This window comes from Pseudophryne corroboree, chromosome 2 (assembly GCF_028390025.1).
Source record: "Pseudophryne corroboree isolate aPseCor3 chromosome 2, aPseCor3.hap2, whole genome shotgun sequence".
NCBI lineage: Eukaryota > Metazoa > Chordata > Amphibia > Anura > Myobatrachidae > Pseudophryne > Pseudophryne corroboree.
In genome coordinates this window covers 76,667,718-76,694,544 of record NC_086445.1, presented here as the reverse complement: position 1 = coordinate 76,694,544, position 26,827 = coordinate 76,667,718, and the positions used below count along the sequence as shown (strand labels likewise).

At 48.5% G+C, this 26,827-nt stretch overlaps 1 protein-coding gene across 1 annotated transcript in view; it reads right to left on the bottom strand.

Moving 5' to 3' along the window:
- Window positions 1–21,646: 21,646 nt before the first annotated feature.
- Window positions 21,647–26,827, bottom strand: part of MED17 (mediator complex subunit 17) — a 70,705-nt gene continuing 65,524 nt past the window's right edge. Inside the window, exon 12 of the mRNA XM_063951438.1 lies at window positions 21,647–21,965. Coding sequence (XP_063807508.1) covers window positions 21,760–21,965 — 206 coding nt within the window. The 3' untranslated portion in view covers window positions 21,647–21,759. The remainder of the gene's footprint in view (window positions 21,966–26,827) is intronic.

Here is a 26,827-nt window from a genome sequence, read left to right as displayed (position 1 = left end):
GTCTCTATGATACTGTACATGCTGCAACCTGTGAGTTCTCCCATTAGATGGATAAACCCTTGCTGATAACATGAGGGGGAGGGGTGACTGCGGAGAGAGAAAACAAAAGCATCCCCATGGTTTTTTTCCAGTGTTGTTGGGATGGAAACTTGGATATAACCCCAGATGACACACAAATCTTTATCTTGTGTCACTATGCCAGAGACCGGCAATGGTTTTAATGGGAAATGCTACAGAAAAAATACTTACTTTAAAAGCAATATAAGTTTTATATGGACTGCTTATACTGGAGAATAAAAGTTATTATTCTAGTAAAGTTTGGACGCAGAATGTTTCATACAGGGGCGAGTCTGACCCTACAGGCTTTCTGTATATGGGTTGCTGTGTATTAGATGTGACTGTGATGCACCTGCAAGTAATTGCAGATGGTACAGACGGACTTGTAGATTTTTTTTCATATCCTCAGCCAGTCTTCACTAACACATCACTCACCTCCTGATGTACTCTGTGCTGCTGGGGACCCTGCTACTTCCACTATATACAGTAACTGTCTGTGGCTTCCTGCTGCCTCCATTACCCTCCTCACATCATATCACTGCCCCTGTCATCTGCAGCCCTGTCCTCTAACACATCACTCACCTCCTGATGTACTCTGTGCTGCTGGGGACCCTGCTACTTCCACTATATACAGTAACTGTCTGTGGCTTCCTGCTGCCTCCATTACCCTCCTCACATCATATCACTGCCCCTGTCATCTGCAGCCTGTCCTCTAACACATCACTCACCTCCTGATGTACTCTGTGCTGCTGGGGACCCTGCTACTTCCACTATATACAGTAACTGTCTGTGGCTTCCTGCTGCCTCCATTACCCTCCTCACATCATATCACTGCCCCTGTCATCTGCAGCCCTGTCCTCTAACACATCACTCACCTCCTGATATACTCTGTGCTGCTGGGGACCCTGCTGCTTCCACTATATAACTCACATATACAGGTGAAACTCAGAAAATTTGAATATTGTGCAAAAGTTCATTTATTTCAGTAATTTAACTTAAAAGGTGAAACTAATATATTATATAGACTCTACATGCAAAGTGAGATATTTCAAGCCTTTATTTGTTATCATTTTGATGATTGTGGCTTAAAGCTTAAGAAAACCCCAAATCCAAAATCTCAGAAAATTAGAATATTACATAAAATCAATAAAAAAAGGATTTTAAATACATAAATGTCGGCCCTGTGAAAAGTATAATCATGCATATGTACTCAGTACTTGGTTTGGGCCTGTGGCACTGCTGAGGTGTTATGGAAGACCTGGATGCTTCGTTAGCAGCCTACAGCTCTTCTGCACATGTTCAACATGGCTCACATAATCAGACACAGCCTCCACTGCAGCAGTCACATGGTGGCCTCCACTTCACACACACCTCCAGGCCTTGCAACTATAAAGGAGGTGGGGTTGGAATATTACTGTCCAAATCTTACACATACACAGTTTTACCACCTGTTCTTTCACTCACTCACTTCACTCACATTTACTGTACATCATTTGAAATACATTATATTAAGATTTTCACCCCTTTCTCTCTGCGTGTTGCAGCTATGTATCGCCCACCTGGGCAACCCACAAAGTTTCTGGAAGATTTTTCTGCTTGGCTCCCTCACTTTTTATCCTCTGACATCTCCACCATCATTATGAGCGATTTCAATATCGCTATTGACAGCCCACAATCTCCACATACCTCCAAACTTCTCTCTAACCTCTTTTGGCCTCTCTCAGTGGGCTGACTCCCCTACTCATCAGGAGGGCCACTGCTTTTCACCAGACTATGCTCTGTTTCTGAACTCACTAACACTCCTTTGCCTCTCTCAGATCACAACCTTATCACAAACTTAGTATGGATGGCGTAATGGTTAGCATTACTGCCTCACAGCACTGAGGTCATGGGTTCGATTACAACCATGGCCTTAACTGTGTGGAGTTTGTATATTCTCCCCGTACTTGTGTGGCTTTCCTCCAGGTACTTTGCTTTCCTCCCAAAATCCAAAAACATACTGGTAGATAAATTAAATCCCAACAAAAAAAAATTAACCCTAGCGTGGATATGTGTCAATGTCCCTGAAGTCTACCAAGCCTCCTCTAACCCGCAGAAATATTAACGCTATTAATTTTCAACAACTATCTACCTCTCTGCAACCACTGCTCTCACCAATTTCTACATTCACCTCTCATGAGACTGCTGTATAACACCTTACCCAAACTCTAGAAACAGCACTCAAAGAAGTGGCTCCGGCTTCCCATCACACTCCACGTAGACGTAGATGTCAACCATGGCATTCTAAATTCACAAGACACCTACAAAAACTGTCACGTAAAGTAGAACGTCAGTGGCGTAAATCTCGTAGTTCAAGTGACTTTCTCACATAAAAGACCATTTACCACTCTTATTGTAATGCTCTGGACACTGCCAAACAAACATATTTCCAATCTCTCATCTCTGCTCAAGCCTCTAACCCAGTGATTATCAACCTTTATTTACTAGCGGCACACCAAACCATATTTTTAAATTCTCAAGGCATACCATCAGTTCCCCACAGAAGAAAAAACAAAACACACACATTGGCCCTCACAGTAAAAAAAAAAAAAATCCACACATACATTGGCCTACACAGAAAAAACAATCACATTGCTCCCTACATAAATCATGTTGCTCCCTACATAAATCCTATTGCTCCCCACATAAATCAATCACATTGGTCCCCACATAAATCCTATTGCTCCCCACATGAATTATTCACATTGTTCCCCCATAAATTCTTATTCTCCCCACAAAAATCCTATTGAAATCCTATTGCTCCCCACAGGAGAAATAACATAACAAATATTAACCCCTACCGGTTGGGCAGGTGTGGATGTGGGTTGGCAAGCAAAGCCGTGTATGCAGGCGGGAACTGGAAGATGTGTATGCAGGCGAGTGGGCTGGCTGGGTGGTTATACGCTCGGCCGTGACCTATGATATCACACGGCCGTGTCTTCAAGGCATAGGTCACGGCCAGAGCATGACTGATCCTCTAAGAAGAGCCCGGGCGTAGGCGTAGGCCCACATCCACTCCCGACTGCAGAAAAAGCAGGAGACGTCCCAGATGAAATTCCACCGCGGAATATTGTCTGCTCTCACACCAAGAGATATACTTCTTCCATATACGGTGGTAATGTTTAGATGTTACCCCTTTCCTGGCTTGGATCATAGTCGGGATGACCTTGTCAGGAATCCCTCTCCTGGCTAGAATCAGCCGGTCAACCTCCATTGTGTTAAACGTAGCCGCGGTAAGTCTTGACAGACGAACGGGCCCTGTTGCAGAAGATCCTCGCGAAGAGGCAGAGGCCACGAATCTTTGAGGAGCATCTCCAGATCGTCCGCGTACCAGGCCCTTCTTGGCCAGTCTGGAGCAATGAGGATTGCTTGAACCTTTTCCCTTCTTATTCTTTTTAGAATTCTTGGGATCAGGGGAAGTGGAGGAAACACGTACACCATCTGTTAGACCCATGGAGTCGTCAGAGTGTCTACCGCCACTGCCTGTGGGTCTCTCGACCTGGAACAATACTGCTTGAGCTTCTTGTGGAGACGAGAGGCCATCATGTCGATTTGTGGATATCCCTACCAACGTGTCAAGTACCTGAACACTTCCGGGTGAAGGCTCCACTCTCCCGATTGCAGGTTGTGTCTGCTGAGGAAGTCTGCTTCCCAGTTGTCTACCCCTGGAATGAAGACCGCCACAGCGTGTTTTTCCGCCCAGTCAGTTTATGTACGTCACCGCCGTTACATTGTCTGACTGGACCTAAATGGCCTGATTCTGAAGAAGAGATGAAGCTTGCAGAAGGGCGTTGTATATATCCCTGAGTTCCAGGATGTTGATAGGAAGGATGACCTCCTGACTTGATCATCTTCCATGAAGCTGCAACCCCTGGGTGACTGCTCCCCAACCTCTGAGGCTTGAGTCTGTGGTTAGCAGAATCCAATTCTGAATTCCGAACCGTCGACCCTCGACTAGGTGAGAAAACTGTAGCCACCACAGAAGGGAGATCCTGGCTTTTGGCGACAGACAGATCCTCTAGTGCATGTGAAGGTGTGATCCGGACCATTTGTCCTATAGATCTAGCTGGAAGGGCCTTGCATGAAATCTTCCATACTGAATTGCCTCATAAGAGGCCACCATTTTCCCCAGAAGACAAATGCACAGATACATCGATATCCGGATTGGCTTCAGGACAGCCCGAACCTTTGACTGGATTACCATTGCCTTCTCTAAGGGAAGGTACGCTCTCTGAGACTATGTGTCGAGTATCATTCCCAGGAACTGAAGCCTCTGCGTCGGTTCCCGGGGAGATTTTGGTAAGTTCAGAATCCACTCGTGATCCAGGAGTAGCCTGGTTGAGAGGCAAATACTGTCCATCAACCGCTCTCTGGACGGCACCTTTATCACAAGATCGTCCAGGTATGGAATTATGTTCACTCCCTGGTTGCGGAGTAGAAACATCATCTCTGCCATCACCTTGGTGAACACTCTCGTGCCATGGAGAGACCACCAAATGGCAGGGCCTGGAACTGGTAGTGGCAGTCCTGCAGTGCAAATTGCAGATAATCCTGATGAGGCGGCCAGATCGGAATGTGAAGGTACACATCCTTGATATCCAGAGACACTAGGAATTCCCCCTCCTCCAGACCTGAGATCACTGCTCCCAGAGACTCCATTTTGAATTTGAACACTCGAAAGTACGGGTTCAATGACTTGAGGTTCAAAATCGGTCTTACTGAACAGTCCGGTACTACAATCAAGTTGGAATAATATCCCTTGTTTTGCAGATGAGGTGGAACTAGAACAATGACCTGAGTCTGTACCAGTTTTTGAATGGTGTCCTGTAAGGTTATACTTGCTTCCTGTGAAACTGGTAAGCATGATTTGAAGAATCTGTGAGGTGGTAGCTCCTGAAACTCCAGTCTGTAGCCCTGGGAAATAAGATCTATGACCCAGGGATCCTGGCATGTTGTTGTCCAGATGTGACTGAAAATTTTAGTTGTGCTCCCACCTGCCAATCTTCCAGGCACCGCGGTCCACCGTCATGCTGAAGGCTTTGAGGAAGCGCTCTCTTCCTGTGAACCTGCAGTTGCTGGTTTTCGTGGTTTACCTCTAGTGCCTCTGGTGGCTGTAGAAGAACCTCTGGTTTTGCCCTTAAACTTGGCAGTCTGAAAGGACTGTAGATTAGGTCCTGAGTAGGCTTTCCTGGCCGGGGGAGCTGCAGAAGGAAGATATGTGGACTTACCCGCAGTAGCTTTGGAAATCCATTTGTCTAGTTCATCTCCAAACAAGGTCTCTTCTGTGAAGGGTAGGCTCTCCATGCCTTTCCTGGACTCCGCGTCTGCAGTCCACTGGTGTAGCCATAAGCCTCTGCGTGCTGACACTGCCATAGCAGTGGTGCATGCATTAAGCAAGCCTATTTCTTTTATGACTTACACCATAAAATTTGCAGAGTCCTGTATATATTGCAGGAGTAAAATAATATCCCCCTTGGGCAAGGTACCTAACCCCTCAATTAGGTTACCCAACCATTTTGCGATGGCTTTAGTAATCTACCCACATGCTGTAGTGGGTCTCTGTGTCACTGCAGCAGCTGTATACAAAGATTTGAGTGTATTCCCAATTCTACGATCAGCCGTGTCTTTTAGAGAGGCTGCATTAGGGACAGGCAATACAATTTTCCATGACAGCCTGGATACTGATGCATCCACTATCGGTGGATTTACCCATTTTTTCCTATCCTCAGTAGGAAAGGGAAAATAAGATTTTACTTACCGATAAATCTATTTCTCGTAGTCCGTAGTGGATGCTGGGGACTCCGTCAGGACCATGGGGATTAGCGGCTCCGCAGGAGACAGGGCACAAAAATTAAGCTTTAGGATCAGGTGGTGTGCACTGGCTCCTCCCCCTATGACCCTCCTCCAAGCCTCAGTTAGGATACTGTGCCCGGACGAGCGTACACAATAAGGAAGGATTTTGAATCCCGGGTAAGACTCATACCAGCCACACCAATTGCACCGTACGACTTGTGATCTGAACCCAGTTAACAGTATGACAACGTAGGAGCCTCTGAACAGACGGCTCACAACAAGAACAACCCGATTTTTTTTTTTTTTTTTAACAATAACTATGTACAAGTATTGCAGACAATCCGCACTTGGGATGGGCGCCCAGCATCCACTACGGACTACGAGAAATAGAATTATCGGTAAGTAAATTCTTATTTTCTCTGACGTCCTAGTGGATGCTGGGGACTCAGTCAGGACCATGGGGATTATACCAAAGCTCCCAAACGGGCGGGAGAGTGCGGATGACTCTGCAGCACCGAATGAGAGAACTCCAGGTCCTCTTTAGCCAGGGTATCAAATTTGTAGAATTTTACAAACGTGTTCTCCCCCGACCACGTAGCTGCTCGGCAGAGTTGTAATGCCGAGACCCCTCGGGCAGCCGCCCAGGATGAGCCCACCCACCTTCCTTGTGGAATGGGCCTTGACAGATTTAGGCTGTGGCAGGCCTGCCACAGAATGTGCAAGTTGAATTGTGCTACAAATCCAACGAGCAATCGTCTGCTTAGAAGCAGGAGCACCCAGCTTGTTGGGTGCATACAGTATAAACAGCGAGTCAGATTTTCTGACTCCAGCCGTCCTTGAAATATATATTTTCAATGCCCTGACAACGTCCAGCAACTTGGAATCCTCCAAATCGCTAGTAGCCGCAGGCACCACAATTGGCTGGTTCAGGTGAAACGCTGACACCACCTTAGGCAGAAAATGAGGACGCGTCCGCAGTTCTGCCCTGTCCGAATGGAAAATCAGATATGGGCTTTTATACGATAAAGCCGCCAATTCTGACACTCTCCTGGCTGAAGCCAGGGCCAGTAGCATGGTTACTTTCCATGTAAGATATTTCAAATCCGCCGATTTGAGTGGCTCAAACCAATGGGATTTGAGAAAATCCTAAACTACATTAAGGTCCCACGGAGCCACTGGGGGCACAACCGGGGGCTGTATATGTAGTACTCCTTTTACAAAAGTCTGGACTTCAGGAACTGAAGCCAATTCTTTCTGGAAGAAAATCGACAGGGCCGAAATTTGAACCTTAATGGACCCCAACTTGAGGACCATAGACAATCCTGTTTGCAGGAAATGTAGGAATCGACCCAATTGAAATTCCTCCGTGGGGGCCTTCCTGGCCTCGCACCACGCAACATATTTTCTCCAAATGCGGTGATAATGTTGTGCAGTCACCTCCTTCCTGGCTTTAACCAGTGTAGGGATGACCTCTTCCGGAATGCCTTTTTCCTTTAGAATTCGGCGTTCAACCGCCACGCCGTCAAACGCAGCCGCGGTAAGTCTTGGAATAGACACGGTCCCTGCTGAATCAGGTCCCGTCTTAGAGGTAGAGGCCACGGATTTTCCGTGAGCATCTCCTGAAGTTCCGGGTACCAAGTTCTTCTTGGCCAATCCGGAGCCACGAGTATCGTTCTTACTCCCCTTTGCCGTATAATTCTCAGTACTTTGGGTATGAGAGGCAGAGGAGGAAACACATACACTGACTGGAACACCCACGGTGTTACCAGAGCGTCCACAGCTATTGCCTGAGGGTCTCTTGACCTGGCGCAATACCTGTCCAGTTTTTTGTTGAGGCGAGACGCCATCATATCCACCTTTGGTTTTTCCCAACGGTTCACAATCATGTGGAAGACTTCTGGATGAAGTCCCCACTCTCCCGGGTGTAGATCGTGTCTGCTGAGGAAGTCTGCTTCCCAGTTGTCCACTCCCGGAATGAACACTGCTGACAGTGCTATCACATGATCTTCCGCCCAGCGAAGAATCCTTGCAGCTTCTGCCATTGCTCTCCTGCTTCTTGTGCCGCCCTGTCTGTTTACGTGGGCGACTGCCGTGATGTTGTCCGACTGGATCAACACCGGCTGACCCTGAAGCAGGGGTTTTGCCAGGCTTAGAGCATTGTAAATCGCTCTTAGCTCCAGTATATTTATGTGAAGAGACATCTCCAGGCTTGACCATACTCCCTGGAAGTTTCTTCCCTGTGTGACCGCTCCCCAGCCTCTCAGACTGGCATCCGTGGTCACCAGGACCCAGTCCTGTATGCCGAATCTGCGGCCTTCTAACAGATGAGCACTCTGTAACCACCACAGAAGAGACACCCTTGTCCGTGGCGATAAGGTTATCCGCTGATGCATCTGCAGATGCGATCCGGACCATTTGTCCAGCAGATCCCACTGAAAAGTTCGTGCGTGGAATCTGCCGAATGGGATTGCTTCGTAAGAAGCCACCATCTTTCCCAGGACTCTTGTGCATTGATGCACAGACACTTTTCCTGGTTTTAGGAGGTTCCTGACAAGTTCGGATAACTCCTTGGCTTTCTCCTCCGGAAGAAACACCTTTTTCTGGACCGTGTCCAGAATCATTCCCAGGAACAGCAGACGTGTTGTCGGGGTCAACTGAGATTTTGGGAAATTCAGAATCCACCCGTGTTGTTGCAGCACTACTTGGGTTAGTGCTACTCCGTCCTCCAGCTGTTCTCTGGACTTTGCCCTTATCAGGAGATCGTCCAAGTAAGGGATAATTAATACGCCTCTTCTTCGCAGAAGAATCATCATTTCGGCCATTACCTTGGTAAAGACCCGAGGTGCCGTGGACAATCCAAACGGCAGCGTCTGAAACTGATAATGACAGTTTTGCACCACGAACCTGAGGTACCCTTGATGTGAAGGGCAAATTGGGACATGCAGGTAAGCATCTTTTATGTCCAGGGACACCATAAAGTCCCCTTCTTCCAGATTCGCTATCACTGCTCTGAGTGATTCCATCTTGAACTTGAATTTTTTTATGTACAGGTTCAAAGATTTCAGATTTAGAATAGGTCTTACCGAGCCGTCCGGCTTCGGTACCACAAATAGCGTGGAGTAATACCCCTTTCCCTGTTGTAGGAGGGGTACCTTGACTATCACCTGCTGAGAAAACAGCTTGTGAATGGCTTCCAATACCGTCGCCCTGTCTGAGGGAGACGTTGGCAAAGCAGACTTTAGGAACCGGCGAGGGGGAGACTTCTCGAATTCCAACCTGTAACCCTGAGATACTACCTGCAGGATCCAGGGGTCCACCTGTGAGCAAGCCCACTGCGCGCTGAAATTCTTGAGTCGACCCCCCACCGCTCCTGAGTCCGCTTGTAAAGCCCCAGCGTCATGCTGAGGGCTTTGCAGAACCCGCGGAGGGCTTCTGTTCCTGGGAAGGAGCTGCTTGCTGCCCTCTCTTACCCTTTCCTCTGCCTCGGGGCAGATATGACTGTCCTTTTGCCCGCTTGTTCTTATAGGACCGAAAGGACTGCGGCTGAAAAGACGGTGTCTTTTTCTGTTGGGAGGGGGTCTGAGGTAAAAAGGTGGATTTCCCGGCAGTTGCCGTGGCCACCAAATCCGATAGACCGACGCCAAATAATTCCTCCCCTTTATACGGCAATACTTCCATATGCCGTTTGGAATCCGCATCACCTGACCACTGTCGTGTCCATAAACTTCTTCTGGCAGATATGGACATCGCACTTACTCTCGATGCCAGAGTGCAAATATCCCTCTGAGCATCTCGCATATAAAGAAAAGCATCCTTTAATTGCTCTAAAGTCTGTAAAATACTGTCCCTATCCAGGGTATCAATATTTTCAGTCAGGGAATCTGACCAGACCACTCCAGCACTGCACATCCAGGCTGAAGCGATGGCTGGTCGCAGTATAACACCAGTATGTGTGTATATACTTTTTAGAGTAGTTTCCAGCCTCCTATCAGCTGGATCCTTGAGGGCGGCCGTATCAGGAGACGGTAACGCCACTTGTTTTGATAAGCGTGTGAGCGCCTTATCCACCTTAGGGGGTGTTTCCCAGCGCGCCCTAACCTCTGGCGGGAAAGGGTATAATGCCAATAACTTTTTAGAAATTAGCCCTTTTCTATCTGGGTTAACCCACGCTTCATCACATACATCATTCAATTCCTCTGATTCAGGAAAAACTACAGGTAGTTTTTTCACCCCCCACATAATACCCCTTTTTGTGGTACTTGTAGTATCAGAGATATGCAAAGTCTCCTTCATTGCCGTGATCATATAACGTGTGGCCCTACTGGAAAATACGTTTGTTTCTTCACCGTCGACACTAGATTCAGTGTCCGTGTCTGGGTCTGTATCGACCGACTGAGGTAAAGGGCGTTTTACAGCCCCTGACGGTGTCTGAGACGCCTGGGCAGGTACCAACTGGTTTGACGGCCGTCTCATGTCGTCAACTGATTTTTGTAATGTGCTGACATTATCACATAATTCCATAAACAAAGCCATCCATTCCGGTGTCGACTCCCTAGGGGGTGACATCACCATTACCGGCAATTGCTCCGCCTCCACACCAACATCGTCCTCATACATGTCGACACACACGTACCGACACACAGCAGACACACCGGGAATGCTCTATTGAAGACAGGACCCCACTAGCCCTTTGGGGAGACAGAGGGAGAGTTTGCCAGCACACACCCAAGCGCTATAATATATATGGGAACAACCCTATATAAGTGTTGTATCCTTATAGCAGCTTAAATATATTAATATCGCCAAAAAAAGTGCCCCCCCTCTCTGTTTTACCCTGTTTCTGTAGTGCAGTGCAGGGGAGAGTCCTGGGAGCCTTCCTCACAGCGGAGCTGAGCAGGAAAATGGCGCTGTGTGCTGAGGAGAATAAGCCCCGCCCCCTATTTCGGCGGGCTCTTCTCCGGAATCTGTGAGATCTGGCAGGGGTTAAATACATCCATATAGCCTCAAAGGGCTATATGTGATGTATTTTTAGCCATAAAAAGGTATAATACATTGCTGCCCAGGGCGCCCCCCCAACGCCCTGCACCCTCCGTGACCGCTGTGTGAAGTGTGCTGACAACAATGGCGTACAGCTGCAGTGCTGTGCGCTACCTCAGGAAGACTGAAAAGTCTTCTGCCGCCTGCTTCTGGACCTCTTCCATCTTCGGCATCTGCAAGGGGGGTCGGCGGCGCGGCTCCGGGACGAACCCCAGGGTGAGACCTGTGTTCCGACTCCCTCTGGAGCTAATGGTGTCCAGTAGCCTAAGAAGCCAATCCATCCTGCACGCAGGTGAGTTCACTTCTCTCCCCTAAGTCCCTCGATGCAGTGAGCCTGTTGCCAGCAGGACTCACTGAAATTAAAAAACCTAAAAAACTTTTTCTAAGCAGCTCTTTAGGAGAGCCACCTAGATTGCACCCTGCTCGGACGGGCACAAAAACCTAACTGAGGCTTGGAGGAGGGTCATAGGGGGAGGAGCCAGTGCACACCACCTGATCCTAAAGCTTTATTTTTGTGCCCTGTCTCCTGCGGAGCCGCTAATCCCCATGGTCCTGACGGAGTCCCCAGCATCCACTAGGACGTTAGAGAAAAGATGATGTTAATCTTTTAGGGATTTTAAATTTCCTATCAGGATTAACCTACAGTTCTTCAAAAAGGGTATTTAGTTCCTTTGACACAGGAAAAGTGGCAGAGGATTTCTTTTTATATTAAAATAAGATTCCTCAGTCTCCTCTGTTACCTTATCAGGGATATGCAGAACCTCTCTGATAGCTTCTATGAGAGCCTCTATGCCCTGTGACAGAGTAGCCTCCCCCACCTCTGCGTCCACCTCCCATGTCTGACCCCTCATCATCAGTCAGACTGCACGATCCGGGCCAAAGGACGTTTTTGCAGACAAATGGTAGGGGACTGAGATGCTGGTTTGGGTACTGAGAGTCTGTTCATAAACTCAGTCATCGATTGTCTTAAGTATTGCGTCTCTTTCTCATTGCGGGACAATTTAGTAGAAATATTGGAGATCATTCCCCTAATGGAATCCAGCTAAGCTGGCTCTGCGCCGCTAACCTGGGAAGGTACACTGCACTGAGTACACTGTAGTGAACCCCCTGGAGAAGAGGAACACTGTGCCTTACATGAAACACACTCTTTGTCTGACATACTGTGACAGTGACAACACACACACACACACAGGAACAGGTTAAATGCACAATTAACCGACAAAGAGGCCTTCAAGAGAGACACAGAGATAGCCTGGAGCCAGCACACAGCGCCCTTACTGCTAATGCCAACCTTAGCCGGGTCGCAGACTAAGTAACCAGATTGGGGACTTAGTACACTAGTAAGCGCTCCCCCTCTGCTATGACCCCCTGGTACCACTGAGGCCGGCGACCCGCTAACCGGGACGCCGGCTTAGTACTCACCACTCTTCTCTCTTCTGGTGCTGCGGGAATGTACGCTCGTTGTGGTGGGGCTTGTGAATAGTTCCCTCAGGAGCTTAGTGTCCTGACAGCAGGTCCCCATTAGCCCTTCAATGTGTCCCGCCCCACCCATGTCCCACGAAGCAGGCAGTCTGGTGGCATCCAGTCCTGCTTGAAAATAACAAACAGAAAATAAATACAGAAAACTCTTCTGGAGCTTCCAGCGACGTGACTGGCTCCTCCGGGCATATTTTCTAAACTGAGTCTGGTAGGAGGGGCATAGAGGGAGGAGCCAGTGCACACTATCAAACTCTTAAAGTGCCCAAGGCTGCTAGTGGACCCGTCTATACCCCATGGTACTAAATAGATTCCCAGTATCCTCTAGGATGTAAGAGAAAATTGTAATCTATGCTCTCATTATATCCCACACTGATTATTGTAATAGTCTCCTGACTGGTCTTCCCAAAGAGCCTAATTCAGACCTTATCGCAGCAGCAAATTTGTTAGCAAATGGGCAAAACCATGTGCACTGCAGGGGGGGGGGGGGGGGGCAGATATAAGAGAGAGTTATATCTACCACACCTGCAGTGCACATGGTTTTGCCCAACTGCTAACAAATTTGCTGCTGCAATCAACTCTGAATTACCCCCTTTATGCAGGTTTCCCCCTCTCTGTGGAATGCTCTCCCACACACAATAAGACTCACCCCTAGTCTCCAAACCTTTAAACGTTCCCTGAAAACTCACTTCTTCAGACAAGCCTATCAAACTCCAGACCCACCCACATAACATTCAATGCTTCCCTATCTAATTACATCCTCTCTGTACAGTACACATAACCTCACAGATTTTGTCTCTCTTTGTTCTCACACCCTCTTGACCCTTGGCCAACATTGCTGGGTGATCATATCAAACTACCCATTAGGAGAACCTAGCAATGCGGTGGGCCATTATGCAATAGGTAGCATCTATCCTTGTGTATCAATACCTATTTTCCCTATAGATTGTAAGCAGGGCCCTTGTACTTCTACGTCAACGGAATATGCTGAGCTATATAAGAACCTGCTGATAAAAGGAGATTTATGGTAAGAACTTACCGTTGTTAAATCTCTTTCTGCGAGGTACACTGTCTTCCACAGGGAATTACATCGAGGTGTAGAGTTGGATCTTGATCCGAGGCACCAACAGTCTAAAAGCTTTGACTGTTTCCAGGATGCATAGCGCCGCCTCCTCTATATCCCCGCCTCCAGGCACTGGAGCTCAGTTTTTTAACCAGTCCAATGCAGTAGCAGGTAAGAGAGATGATAACAGTTAGTAGCCACAGCGAACCACATTCTCACGACAGGAGAAGCTACCAGCGGCTAATACCATACAAACCCAAAGAAGCTAAGTGTGTCAGGGTGGGCGCCCTGTGGAATCCAGTGTACCTCGCAGAAAGAGATTTAACAACGGTAAGTTCTTACCATAAATCTCCTTTTCTGCAGCAGGGTACACTAGTATTCCACAGGGAATTACATTGGGGATGTCCTAAAGCAGTTCCTCATGTGAAGGGGGGTGTAGTATGGTATGCCGGCGGCCGGGCTCCCGGCGACCAGCATACCGGCGCCGAGAGCCTGACCGCCGGCATACCGACCGCGCTTATCACGCTGCGGGCACCGTGACGCACGGGGGGCGTGGACCCCCACAAGGGAGAATATCTGTCGTATGCCGGGTGTCGGGGTTCAGGCGCCGGTATACTGTGCGCCGGGATCCCGACATTCGGCAACCTGAAGACCATCCTGGGAAGGGACGCACTGTAGCGGGCACAAGAACCCTGCATCCAAAGGAGGCATAAGTATCGAAGGCATAGAACCTTATGAACGTGTTCACCAAGGACCACGTAGCCACCTCGCACAATTGTTCAAGGGTCGCACCACGGCAGGCAGTCCAAGAAGGTCAACAGACTGAGTAGAATGGGCTTTGATGGTAGCAGGAGCTGGAAGGCCAGCCTGTACATAAGCTTGTGCAATCACCATTCTAATCCATCTGGCCAAGGTCTGCTTATTAGCAGGCCAGCCACGTTTATGAAAATCAAAAAGAACAAAGAGAGAATCAGATCTCCTAAGAGAAGCTGTTATCTTCACATAAACATGGAGATCCCGTACCACATCCAAAGACCGCTGTTTGAAGGATAAACCAGGGCGGTAAAGGCCGGAACTACAATCTCTTTGATAAGGTGGAAAGATAACACCACCTTAGGCAGTTAACCAGGGCGAGTTCTAAGAACCGCCCGGTCACGGTGAAAAATCAAAAAGAGTGACCGACAGGATAAGGCACCCAAGTCTGAAACCCGTCTAGCAGAAGCAATAGCCAGCAAAAACAAGACTTAAGAGTAAGCTACTTAAGGTCCACAGACTCAAGAGGTTCGAATGGAGACTATTGTAGGGCATCCAAGTCAACCGACAAATCCCAAGGAGCCACAGGAGGAACATAGGGGGTCATGCCGAGTTGATCGTAGCGCTGCAAAATTTTGCAGGGCTACGATCATGTCCATAGACATGCGGGGGATGCCCAGCACAGGGTTACCCCGTCCCGCATGTCAGTGCTGGCTCCCCCGTGGAAGTGCAAAAGTTTTTGCACTGTAGGAGTAGCTCCCAACCAGCGCACCTTTAGCGTGTTGGGCAGGAGCTACTCGTCGCAGCGGCCCGCACCCCCCCCCCCCCCCCCGCACAGTCCAACCACGCCTGCTTTGGCTGGTCCGCGCCCACGAAACGGCGGCCAATCGCCGACGTTCAACCCCCCCCCCCCCGACCAGCGACCACCCCTGCCTCAATCAGGCAGTTCTGACCCGATTGCGCCGCTGCGATAAACTGCAGCGTGCGATCGGATCAGAATGACCCCCATAGGGAGGTTGTATCCGTAAAACACCCTGAGTGAAAGTATGAACATCAAGCAGTCGCAATTTTTCTCTGAAACCACACCGACAAGGCCGAAATGTGAACCTTGAGGGAGGCCAGCCGAAGGCCTAAGTCCAGGCCCTGTTGCAGAAAAGCCAAAAGTTTGGCAGTACTGAACTTATTTATATGCATCATAATTCTTAGCCGTACACCAGGTGAAGTAAGAATTCCAGACCCTATAACAAATCCGAGCCGAAGCCGGTTTACGGGCTTTCAACATAGTTTGAATGACCGCCTCAGAGAATCCCTTGGCCCTCAGAACTGAAGCTTCAAGAATCACGCCGTCAAAGCCAGTCTGGCCAGATCCTGGTAGACACAAGGGCCCTGAACAAGGAGGTCTGGGCGTTGTAGAAGTAGAAGAGGACGCTCTGTCGAGAGACCCTGCAGGTCTGAGAACCAATGCAGTCTGGGCCACGCTGGAGCTATCAGAAGTAGAATTCCTCCTTCTTGCTTGAACTTCCTTATTACCCTGGGCAGGAGTGACACCGGAGGGAACACGTATGGCAGCCAAAAGTTCCATGGAATTGCCAGGGAATCCACGAACACTACTTGAGGATCCCTTGTCCTTGCTCTGAAGACTGCAACCTTGTGATTGTGTCAAGATGCCATCAGGTCTACATCTGGTAGGCCCCACTTGTCCACTAGGAGTTGAAATACTTCTGGATGAAGACTCCACTCTCCAGCGTGTACGTCCTGACGACTGAGGAAGTCTGCTTCCCAGTTGAGGACCCCCGGAATGAACACTGTCGATATGGCTGGCAGATGGCGTTCCGCCCATTGAAGAAACTTTGACACTTCCATCATTGCCATGCGGCTTCGAGTGCCGCTTTGATGATTTATGTACGCCACCGTGGTGGCATTGTCCGACTGTACTTGAATAGGCCTGTTCTGTACCAGAGGCAGGGCCAGTTTCAAAGCATTGAACACTGCTCGCAACTCCAGAATGTTTATCGGGAGGAGAGATTCCTCCCTGCTCCATCGACCCTGAAGAGAGTGTTGCGCCCCAACCCTGCAGACTGGCATCCATCGTTAGAAGGACCCAGTTGGAGATCCAGAAGGGACGACCCCTGCTCAATTGCTGGTCCTGTAGCCACCAGGTCAATGACATGCAAACCTCCGGAATCAAGGAGATCATGTAAGTCCTGATCAGGTGTGGCAGGCCGTCCCATTTGGAAAGGATTAACCTCTGCAGAGGGCGGGAATGAAATTGAGCGTACTCCACCATGTCGAAAGCCGACACCATGAGGCCTAGTACTTGCATCGCCGAGTGTATCGACACAAGTGGGCGAGATAGGAAGCATCTTATCTTTTCCTGAAGTTTTAGGACTTTCTATGGAGACAAGAACAACCGTTGTTTGTGGGTGTACAATAATGCCCCCAGGTGCACCATGCTCTGAGCAGGGACCAGTGAGGATTTCTGACAGATGATGAGCCACCCGTGGGCTTGCAGGAATTGGACTGTCAGTTCCAGATGACGGAGAAGTTCGCCAGGATCAACAAGTTGTCCAGATATGGCAAGATCCTGATACCCTGACGGCAGAGCATAGCCGTCATGACCTTGGTGAAGATTCTCGGAGCCGTGGTCAGACCAAAAGGTAAGGCCTGGAATTGAAGATGTAGGTTGCCAATAGCAAACCACAGGTGTTGTTGATGCGACATGGCAATAGGAATATGCAGGTAAGCATCCTGTATGTCCAGGGATACCATATAGTCCATGGGCTCCAAAGCCAGAACAATAGAGCAAAGAGTTTCCATCCGGAATTTGGAAACTTTCACAAAGTTGTTCAAAGACTTGAGGATTAAAAATGGGCCGGTAAGACCCATTCGGTTTCGGATCTAGGAACAACGTTGAATAGTACCCCCTGCCTCTCTGAGCCAGAGGCACCGGCACTATTACCTCTGCGTCTAGGAGGGATTGTTCCACCAAATAGAGAGTTTTTGCTTTTACCGGATCCGAAGGGATGTTTGTTGAGCAAAACTGGCGAGGGGGACGTTTCTTGAAAGAGATGGCGTATCCGTGATGACTTCCTGTACCCAGGCGTCCGAAGCGGTCTGTAACCATACCTGAGCAAACCGCAGAAGTTGGCCTCCCACCCCTGGGGTCCCCCAAGAGGAGACCCGCCCCGTCATGCGGCAGGCTTGTCTGTTTTGGAAGCAGGCTGACGGGCAGGCCGGGAACGTTTAGCTTTGGGCTTAGTGGATTTGGAAGTGCGAGCCTGTTTCGGGTACGCCTGACCCTTTGCTTTACTTGGAGGTCAAATGGAGTGAAAGGAAGTACTTTTAGCCTTTGGAGCCAAAGGATTAGTACTAGGCAGACAGGCAGTCTTAGGTGATGCTAAGTCAGCAACAATCTTGTGGAGATCCTCCCCAAAAAGGATGTTTCCCTTAAAGGGGATCACCTTCAAGGTCTTTTTAGAGTCCAGATCTACAGACCAGGACCGCCACAAGAGAATCCGGCGAGCCAGGACACCAGCATCAGATGCCGCCTCCTGAATCTAATGAGAGGCTTTAATAATATATGAAAGACACTGTCTAGCATTATCAGGAAAACCAGACGGTAGTTCCGCTTCAACTTCCTGAACCCAGGCTTCAATAGCTTTTGCAGCCCAAGAAGCCGCAATAGTGGGCCTATGCACAGCTCCTGCAAGAGTGTAAATAGACTTCAAGCAACCTCCACACTCTTATCCGTCGGTTCCTTCAGAAAGGTGACAGTAGTGACAGGCAGAGCAGATGACACCACCAGACGCGCGACCTTTGTGTCCACCGGCGGCGGTGTTTCCCAATTTTTACTTAACTCTGCAGCGAGGGGATAACGAGCTAACATCTTCTTAGACAGAGAGTATTTCTTTCCTGGATACTCCCAGGGTTTCTGACGTATGTCAACCAAATGGTCAGAATGGAGTAAAAATAATTTAGTAATCTTCTGACGCTTGAATTTATCAGGTTTCTTAGAGGTATCCGTAGGCTCTACTTCATCAATTTGAAGTATCAGCCTGATAGCCTCCAAGAGGTCAGGAACATCCACCTGTGTAATAGATTCCCCATCAAAAGCGTCTGCATCAGTGTCTAAGGGGTTCAGTATATGCGCCACCTTCTTCGGATGAAGTATCCGAAACGTGTAGATTGTGAGGAAGTAATGGCCCGCTTAGAGGAACCCTTGGTCTTAGGCGGGCGAGGGTTAGGTTTTTGTTTTGCCAAAGACTGATTTAATTGCTGTAACTGAGAGGACAGATTATCTGCCCATGGCGGAATAACTGCAGGGACAATATGTGGCTGTAATGGCACAGGAGGTCCCACAGGGGGCACAAGTCTCGTTACTAGCGTAGTCCGTAAATTAGAAAAGGCAGCCCAAGGTGGATCATGGTGTGCCCCCGGTGCTGCAGACTGACTGAGGGGTATAGAACTCCCAGTACCTGAACCCTCAGCTGCAATGTTTTCCTTTGAGCAATCCGTGGAGTCAGCACTGCACGGTGCAGGATCAGCCATGTATCTACCACCCTGTTTAGCAGACATTATTTGTAAGCGTAACGTTAGGGCGTAATAGTACAATAAAAGCATACAAAATACTGTATCTGACAAAAAAAACCCTGTATAGTGTGACTGCAAAGCAGAGCACATACAGAGAATCTAAGAGGTACTGTATATGGTGACTGAAAAACACAGAGAAAAATACCAAAGTAGTATATCCTGAGAGACACTATATAAATGAGAACCCTGATGCACTTAGTGGGTCATTCCGAGCCATTCGCATGCAGCGGTTCATGGCTGTGGTGCGAACGGGTCGTAAATATACATGCGCGGCGGACGCATTGCACGTGCACGTCATTGCCCCCGGCGCCGCCAGCGGAAAAAGTGATCGCAGCCGCGAACGCAAGAAGACTGACAGGCGGGAGGCGTTCCGGGGGCATCAACTTACCGTTTTCCAGGCGTGGTGAGGCGAACGCAGGCGCGTCCAGGCATTTGGGGGGGCGGATGTTTGACGTCAATACCAGGACCTTCGTCGCTGGATCCGTCGCACAGGGTATGCAAGTCTGACCCTGGTCTTGTTTTGCAGGAAACTTTTTTTAGCATAGCAGGGCTGCACAAGCGATCGCAGCCCTGCTATGCTAAAATACACTCCCCCATAGGCAGTGTCTAGTTGATCGCACGAGCAGCAAAAAGTTGCTACATGCGATCAACTCGGAATGACTCCCTTAGCCCCCTTCAGGGTACAGAATATAGGGATAGCAATATGTGTGAGATACACAGAAAATAGACCACACAGCAGCTATTGGCACACACAGTCACATGTACAATGCAGAACTTATTACAAACAATAAGACTGCACTGGACTAGCAATACTAAGTAACTGGACTACAAAGTAAAGCTATGTGTATATATACAGATATAACAATGCACAGTAAATATTGGATGTATATCACAGGGTACTTGTACTGAATATCCCTATAGTTATGCACTTGTTCTTAACTAACACTGTCTAAATGACATGTAGAATACTTAAGTGTCCTGTAAATGCACAGCGCTGACGAGACAGGCGGCTTTACAGAGGAGACAGTGCCCAGCAGTCCCAGAATCAGCGCAGCTCTGTGTAATGGCGCCCAAACGCTGACAGGGAGTGATGGAGAGAGAGATGCAGCTCTAGGGCGGGAACATTTGCAGTAAATGGCACCTGGGGCTGGGGGAGGGGCTACAGGTCAGAGCCTTATCCCCTTGCTGGACTTCACCACCGGGTACTGCGGGGCCTATTTGAAACGGATTTTAATAAATCCGACCTATGCCCCATGCCCTGGTGGTCTAGTGGGGTACCTGTACGGCCACAGTGTCCACGCCAGCGCACGTGGTCCGTCTCCTAAAGACCGCGCCGGATCGCTATTTTAGCGGGTCCCGCCTGGGGGACCCTCTTACCTTCTCCCTTGTCGATGCGCCACGCAATCCAGGAGAGCAGTGGTGAGTGTGTGACTGATGAGACTGGAGCCCTCCTGCTGTAAGTACCCGGCAACCAGGGCGCGGGAGTATACAGCGCAGCTGGGGGAGGTGAGGGAGCCGCAGCACGATATGTCAGACTGACATATAGCACTTCTAAGTGCCTGTGCTGCGGCCCTTGTAGTCTTCTTTCTTCTAAAAGCTCTTTTCAGGGCTGCTTAGCGCAGCCCTCCCTGTAAGCTGCCTGGCCCCAACTAACAAACTGAGCTCTAGTGCCTGGAGGCGGGGATATAGAGGAGGCGGCACTATGCATCCTGGGAACAGTTAAAGCTTTTAGCTCTACACCCCGATGTAATTCCCTGTGGAATCACAATGTACCCCACTGCAGAAAATAATGTGGAACTGGACATTGCTTCCTGTGTCTCATGTACAATGAACTATAGTGCAAGATTAATGGGACAATGGAACTGTACCAGAAATAGTCTATGTACAGAGTACATGAAATCACATACACTATAGCCTACAGATAAAATAAATAATAACTTTGTATACCCAAGCAAGACTCTTATCATGAAGATTAGGAAAGTAGAGAGAGACTGGGCTGAAGCACAGTTAAGTGCACATCAGACGTAATCGCTCCCGCTTTCCGTGCGCAGTACTAAATGCTCATTTTCACCCATATGCTGAGGTGTATGTATCTCTACCTCCGTGTACGCTTAGATCCGGAGCAGCCATTATCGGAGTGCCCCCGCACACCCCTTACCCCTGATGCAAGAGATCAGTCTGAAAACACGCACACCCTGAGAATATGTAGCATAGTATGTCTACCACTGTCAAAAGTGATTAATCAGATGCCTGCTAATCTATTATAAAGAATGATATCAGTCCTACGGGTTATGTTAAACCAATTCTCTGAAGAATCAGTACAAGTATAATGTTTGGGGTATTAATGAAAACCTGTATATGGTAACGGTGTAAAGTTACTGAACTGCGTAGCAACTAGATCATGTAGCTTTTAAAGCATATATATATTTTTTTTAAAGAGAACATCCCAATCTGTCCCTAACTAACTTTGATGTATAGACTTGGTTAGAGGAACGCGTGTACCTTGCTGCACCACTTGTCAGGAGCCTTACATCTATGCCATTACAGTTTCTGGTATTGGCTGCAAACTGGATTCTGACCTAACACATAAAATGCATTGGCTGGCTACAGGTAGTTCTAGACCTGCTGACTTCACTTCCTGTATGGCCATGTGGAATCCACTTTGAAGAATGAATGCCATCGGTGCTCCAACACTAGTCAGAAATACTTCAAGAGTTTAAGAGAAAAAAATATATATTTTACCACAGGAACTAAGTGCATTCAGAACTAAGGGCACTCTTAATTACCTCGTAGCCCCGGAATATAGTCTTTGGTAACAAAAGATTTTGTTAACATAACTAGAAAAAAACAACACATCTTTATTGTATGAGATGGTACAGCAAGTTAGATGGCTGTGGTTTGTCATTATTTACAGTGAAATTAGTCCGTGATTTGTTCCTTATATGCACTTTCTAGCACGGTGTCAAAGCTGCCATTAGTAACTCCATCTTGTACACAAAATTCCGACCCTCCATTTTGTTCCACTGAATTTCTTTGAAGGGACCTCGCAGGTAATGCCATTTGTTGTCCTGCAGCACGTCACTCTTAGGGAGCTCTTTACACTGAGATCGGGGGAACTGCACCATGACTTTGCTGCCATTTTCCGGTCCATTGCGTACTGTGAGGAAAAAGGAACACAATGGTCATTAAACCTTTTCTTGCCCAGCCATTTTGTTGGCTGAACCTTTGTTCATGAGCATATAGAACTCACAAGTGACCTCACTGAGAAGTCCAAAGGATTCGGAAAGCATAAAATGGAACACTTTATAAGTTTCTCTTAAATACTTACAAACACAAAAGGTTTTAAGCACAGGTATAACACGTCCTTTAGTCGGAAAAGTAATAAAACCCTGTCAGGGCTCTGTAAGAACTGCATTACTATTACCCCCACACGGTGGAAGCGCTCATTTAGAACAAACATCAAATGATAACATTCCAGGGGAAGCAGTTAGCTTCCCGACGGATGAGATCCCGGCGGTCAAAATACCGACGCTGGGATCCCAAAGTAGGACGCAATGCCACTATTCACAATACTGACAGCATCCCGTCCATTGGTAAATCATACTGATTCCCATTCCAGTTACATGGATTGTCAAGTAGCACTTTATATATACTAAGAGACCGGACTGCTTTCCGTTACATGCAGAGGCCTCATTTACAAAGCACAACAGAGTCACGCCAAATCCTCTTTGGTGGTGTGGTGTGCCTTGAATTCAACCAAAGGCATGGGTTCAAACGCACAAAAGTTTCACATGTAATAAAGACCGTCGTAAAGTTCCCTCACGCTTGATTGATGGACGGTAAGCCGTATTTGAATAGAGGAGAACAAAGTTTGAATTAGGGGAACAGGTGATTCTGAAGTGTTAGATAGCCGGACATTAAATTATTATAGTGAAATTTAGACTTCACATGGTGCGGCTATGCGCACTGTGAGATGTACTTATAGCGGTGGTAGGTGGAGGTGTATCCCCAGCATAGAGATCACACATGCATCTTGATGGGCACTTGGTGAACCATTTGGTACAATGCTGAAACGAGGTCATGAGATTCTGCTAGGTGTTTGTATATAGCAGAGCTGTGCTAGACAATACTGCTCTGTGCAGGAGAAACGGGTCATATACACCTGCAGTTTTTTAGTGACTATTTCACTACAGCAACAAAAGAAACCGGATAAGTGCTAGACTGATGCTGTTTTTAAGGAAGTTAAAGATGGGTGAATGTATGAATGAAGTGTTATGAAGATGCGCGTTTCGCCTTGTTTTGATGCTGAATTATGAATTTTCTACTACTGTGACTAGCTAGAGGGTGGTCTAACCCTGGGAATAATAAGAATTTACTTACCGATAATTCTATTTCTCGTAGTCCGTAGTGGATGCTGGGAACTCCGTAAGGACCATGGGGAATAGCGGCTCCGCAGGAGACTGGGCACAAAAGTAAAAGCTTTAGGACTACCTGGTGTGCACTGGCTCCTCCCCCTATGACCCTCCTCCAAGCCTCAGTTAGGATACTGTGCCCGGACGAGCGTACACAATAAGGAAGGATTTTGAATCCCGGGTAAGACTCATACCAGCCACACCAATCACACCGTACAACCTGTGATCTGAACCCAGTTAACAGCATGATAACAGAGGAGCCTCTGAAAGATGGCTCACTACAACAATAACCCGATTTTTGTAACAATAACTATGTACAAGTATTGCAGACAATCCGCACTTGGGATGGGCGCCCAGCATCCACTACGGACTACGAGAAATAGAATTATCGGTAAGTAAATTCTTATTTTCTCTGATGTCCTAGTGGATGCTGGGAACTCCGTAAGGACCATGGGGATTATACCAAAGCTCCCAAACGGGCGGGAGAGTGCGGATGACTCTGCAGCACCGAATGAGAGAACTCCAGGTCCTCCCCAGCCAGGGTATCAAATTTGTAGAATTTAGCAAACGTGTTTGCCCCTGACCAAGTAGCTGCTCGGCAAAGTTGTAAAGCCGAGACCCCTCGGGCAGCCGCCCAAGATGAGCCCACTTTCCTTGTGGAATGGGCTTTTACGGATTTTGGCTGTGGCAGGCCTGCCACAGAATGTGCAAGCTGAATTGTACTACAAATCCAACGAGCAATAGTCTGCTTAGAAGCAGGAGCACCCAGCTTGTTGGGTGCATACAGGATAAACAGCGAGTCAGAATTTCTGACTCCAGCCGTCCTGGAAACATATTTTCAGGGCCCTGACTACGTCCAGCAACTTTCCATGTGAGATATTTTAAGTCCACAGTGGAGAGTGGTTCAAACCAATGTGATTTTAGGAACCCCAAAACTACATTGAGATCCCAAGGTGCCACTGGAGGCACAAAAGGAGGCTGTATATGCAGTACCCCCTTGACAAACGTCTGAACTTCAGGAACTGAAGCCAGTTCTTTTTGGAAGAAAATCGACAGGGCCGAAATTTGAACCTTAATGGACCCTAATTTTAGGCCCATAGACAGTCCTGTTTGCAGGAAATGCAGGAAACGACCCAGTTGAAATTCCTCTGTAGGGGCCTTCCTGGCCTCGCACCACGCAACATATTTACGCCAAATACGGTGATAATGTTGTACGGTTACATCCTTCCTGGCTTTGATCAGGGTAGGGATGACTTCATCCGGAATGCCTTTTTCCTTCAGGATCCGGCGTTCAACCGCCATGCCGTCAAACGCAGCCGCGGTAAGTCTTGGAACAGACAGGGTCCCTGCTGGAGCAGGTCCTTTCTTAGAGGTAGAGGCCACGGGTCCTCTGTGAGCATCTCTTGAAGTTCCGGGTACCAAGTCCTTCTTGGCCAATCCGGAGCCACGAGTATAGTCCTTACTCCTGTCCTTCTTATGATTCTCAGTACTTTGGGTATGAGAGGCAGAGGAGGGAACACATACACTGACTGGTACACCCACGGTGTTACCAGAGCGTCCACAGCTATTGCCTGAGGGTCCCTTGACCTGGCGCAATACCTGTCTAGTTTTTTGTTGAGGCGGGACGCCATCATGTCCACCTTTGGTTTTTCCCAACGGTTCACAATCATGCGGAAGACTTCTGGGTGAAGTCCCCACTCCCCCGGGTGGAGGTCGTGTCTGCTGAGGAAGTCTGCTTCCCAGTTGTCCACTCCCGGAATGAACACTGCTGACAGTGCTATCACATGATTTTCCGCCCAGCGAAGAATCCTTGCGACTTCTGTCATTGCCCTCCTGCTTCTTGTGCCGCCCTGTCTGTTTACGTGGGCGACTGCCGTGATGTTGTCCGACTGGATCAGCACCGGCTGACCTTGAAGCAGAGGTCTTGCTAGGCTTAGAGCATTGTAGATGGCCCTTAGCTCCAGGATATTTATGTGAAGTGATGTCTCCAGGCTTGACCACAAGCCCTGGAAATTTCTTCCCTGTGTGACTGCTCCCCAGCCTCTCAGGCTGGCATCCGTGGTCACCAGGACCCAGTCCTGAATGCCGAATCTGCGGCCCTCTAGAAGATGAGCACTCTGCAACCACCACAGGAGAGACACCCTTGTCCTTGGTGACAAGATTATCCGCTGATGCATCTGAAGATGCGACCCGGACCATTTGTCTAGCAGATCCCACTGGAAGGTTCTTGCGTGGAATCTGCCGAATGGGATTGCTTCGTAAGAAGCCACCATCTTTCCCAGGACCCTTGTGCATTGATGCACTGAGACTTGGCCTGGTTTTAGGAGATTTCTGACTAGTTCGGATAACTCCCTGGCTTTCTCCTCCGGGAGAAACACCTTTTTCTGGACTGTGTCCAGGATCATCCCTAGGAATAGAAGTCGTGTCGTCGGGATCAGCTGCGATTTTGGAATATTGAGAATCCAACCGTGCTGGCGCAGCACTATCAGAGATAGTGCTACTCCGACTTCCAACTGTTCCCTGGATCTTGCCCTTATCAGGAGATCGTCCAAGTAAGGGATAACTAAAACTCCCTTCCTTTGAAGGAGTATCATCATTTCGGCCATTACCTTGGTAAAGACCCGGGGTGCCGTGGACAATCCAAACGGCAGCGTCTGAAACTGATAGTGACAGTTCTGTACCACAAACCTGAGGTACCCTTGGTGAGAAGGGTAAATTGGGACATGTAGGTAAGCATCTTTGATGTCCAGAGACACCATATAGTCCCCTTCTTCCAGGTTTGCAATCACTGCCCTGAGTGACTCCATCTTGAATTTGAACCTTTGTATGTAAGTGTTCAAGGATTTTAGGTTTAAAATTGGTCTCACCGAGCCGTCCGGCTTCGGTACCACAAATAGTGTGGAATAGTACCCCTTTCCCTGTTGTAGGAGGGGTACCTTGATTATCACCTGCTGGGAATACAGCTTGTGAATGGCTTCCAATACTGCCTCCCTGTCTGAGGGAGACGTCGGTAAAGCAGACTTTAGAAAACGGCGAGGGGGAGACGTCTCGAATTCCAATTTGTACCCCTGAGATACCACCTGAAGGATCCAGGGGTCCACTTGCGAGCGGGCCCACTGCGCACTGAACTTCTTGAGACGGGCCCCCACCGTGCCTGAGTCCGCTTGTAAAGCCCCAGCGTCATGCTGAGGACTTTGCGGAGGCGGGAGAGGGCTTTTGTTCCTGGGAACTGGCTGTTTGTTGCAGCCTTTTTCTTCTCCCTCTGCCACGGGGCAGAAATGAGGCGCCTTTTGCCCGCTTGCCCTTATGGGGCCGAAAGGACTGCGCCTGATAATATGGCGTCTTCTTAGGTTGAGAAGCTACCTGGGGTAAAAATGTGGATTTTCCAGCAGTTGCCGTGGCTACCAGGTCTGATAGACCTACCCCAAATAACTCCTCCCCCTTATAAGGCAATACTTCCATGTGCCTTTTAGAATCCGCATCACCTGACCACTGCCGCGTCCATAAACCTCTTCTTGCAGAAATGGACAGCGCGCTAACTCTTGATGCCAGTCGGCAAATATCCCTCTGTGCATCACGCATATATAGAAATGCATCCTTCAAATGT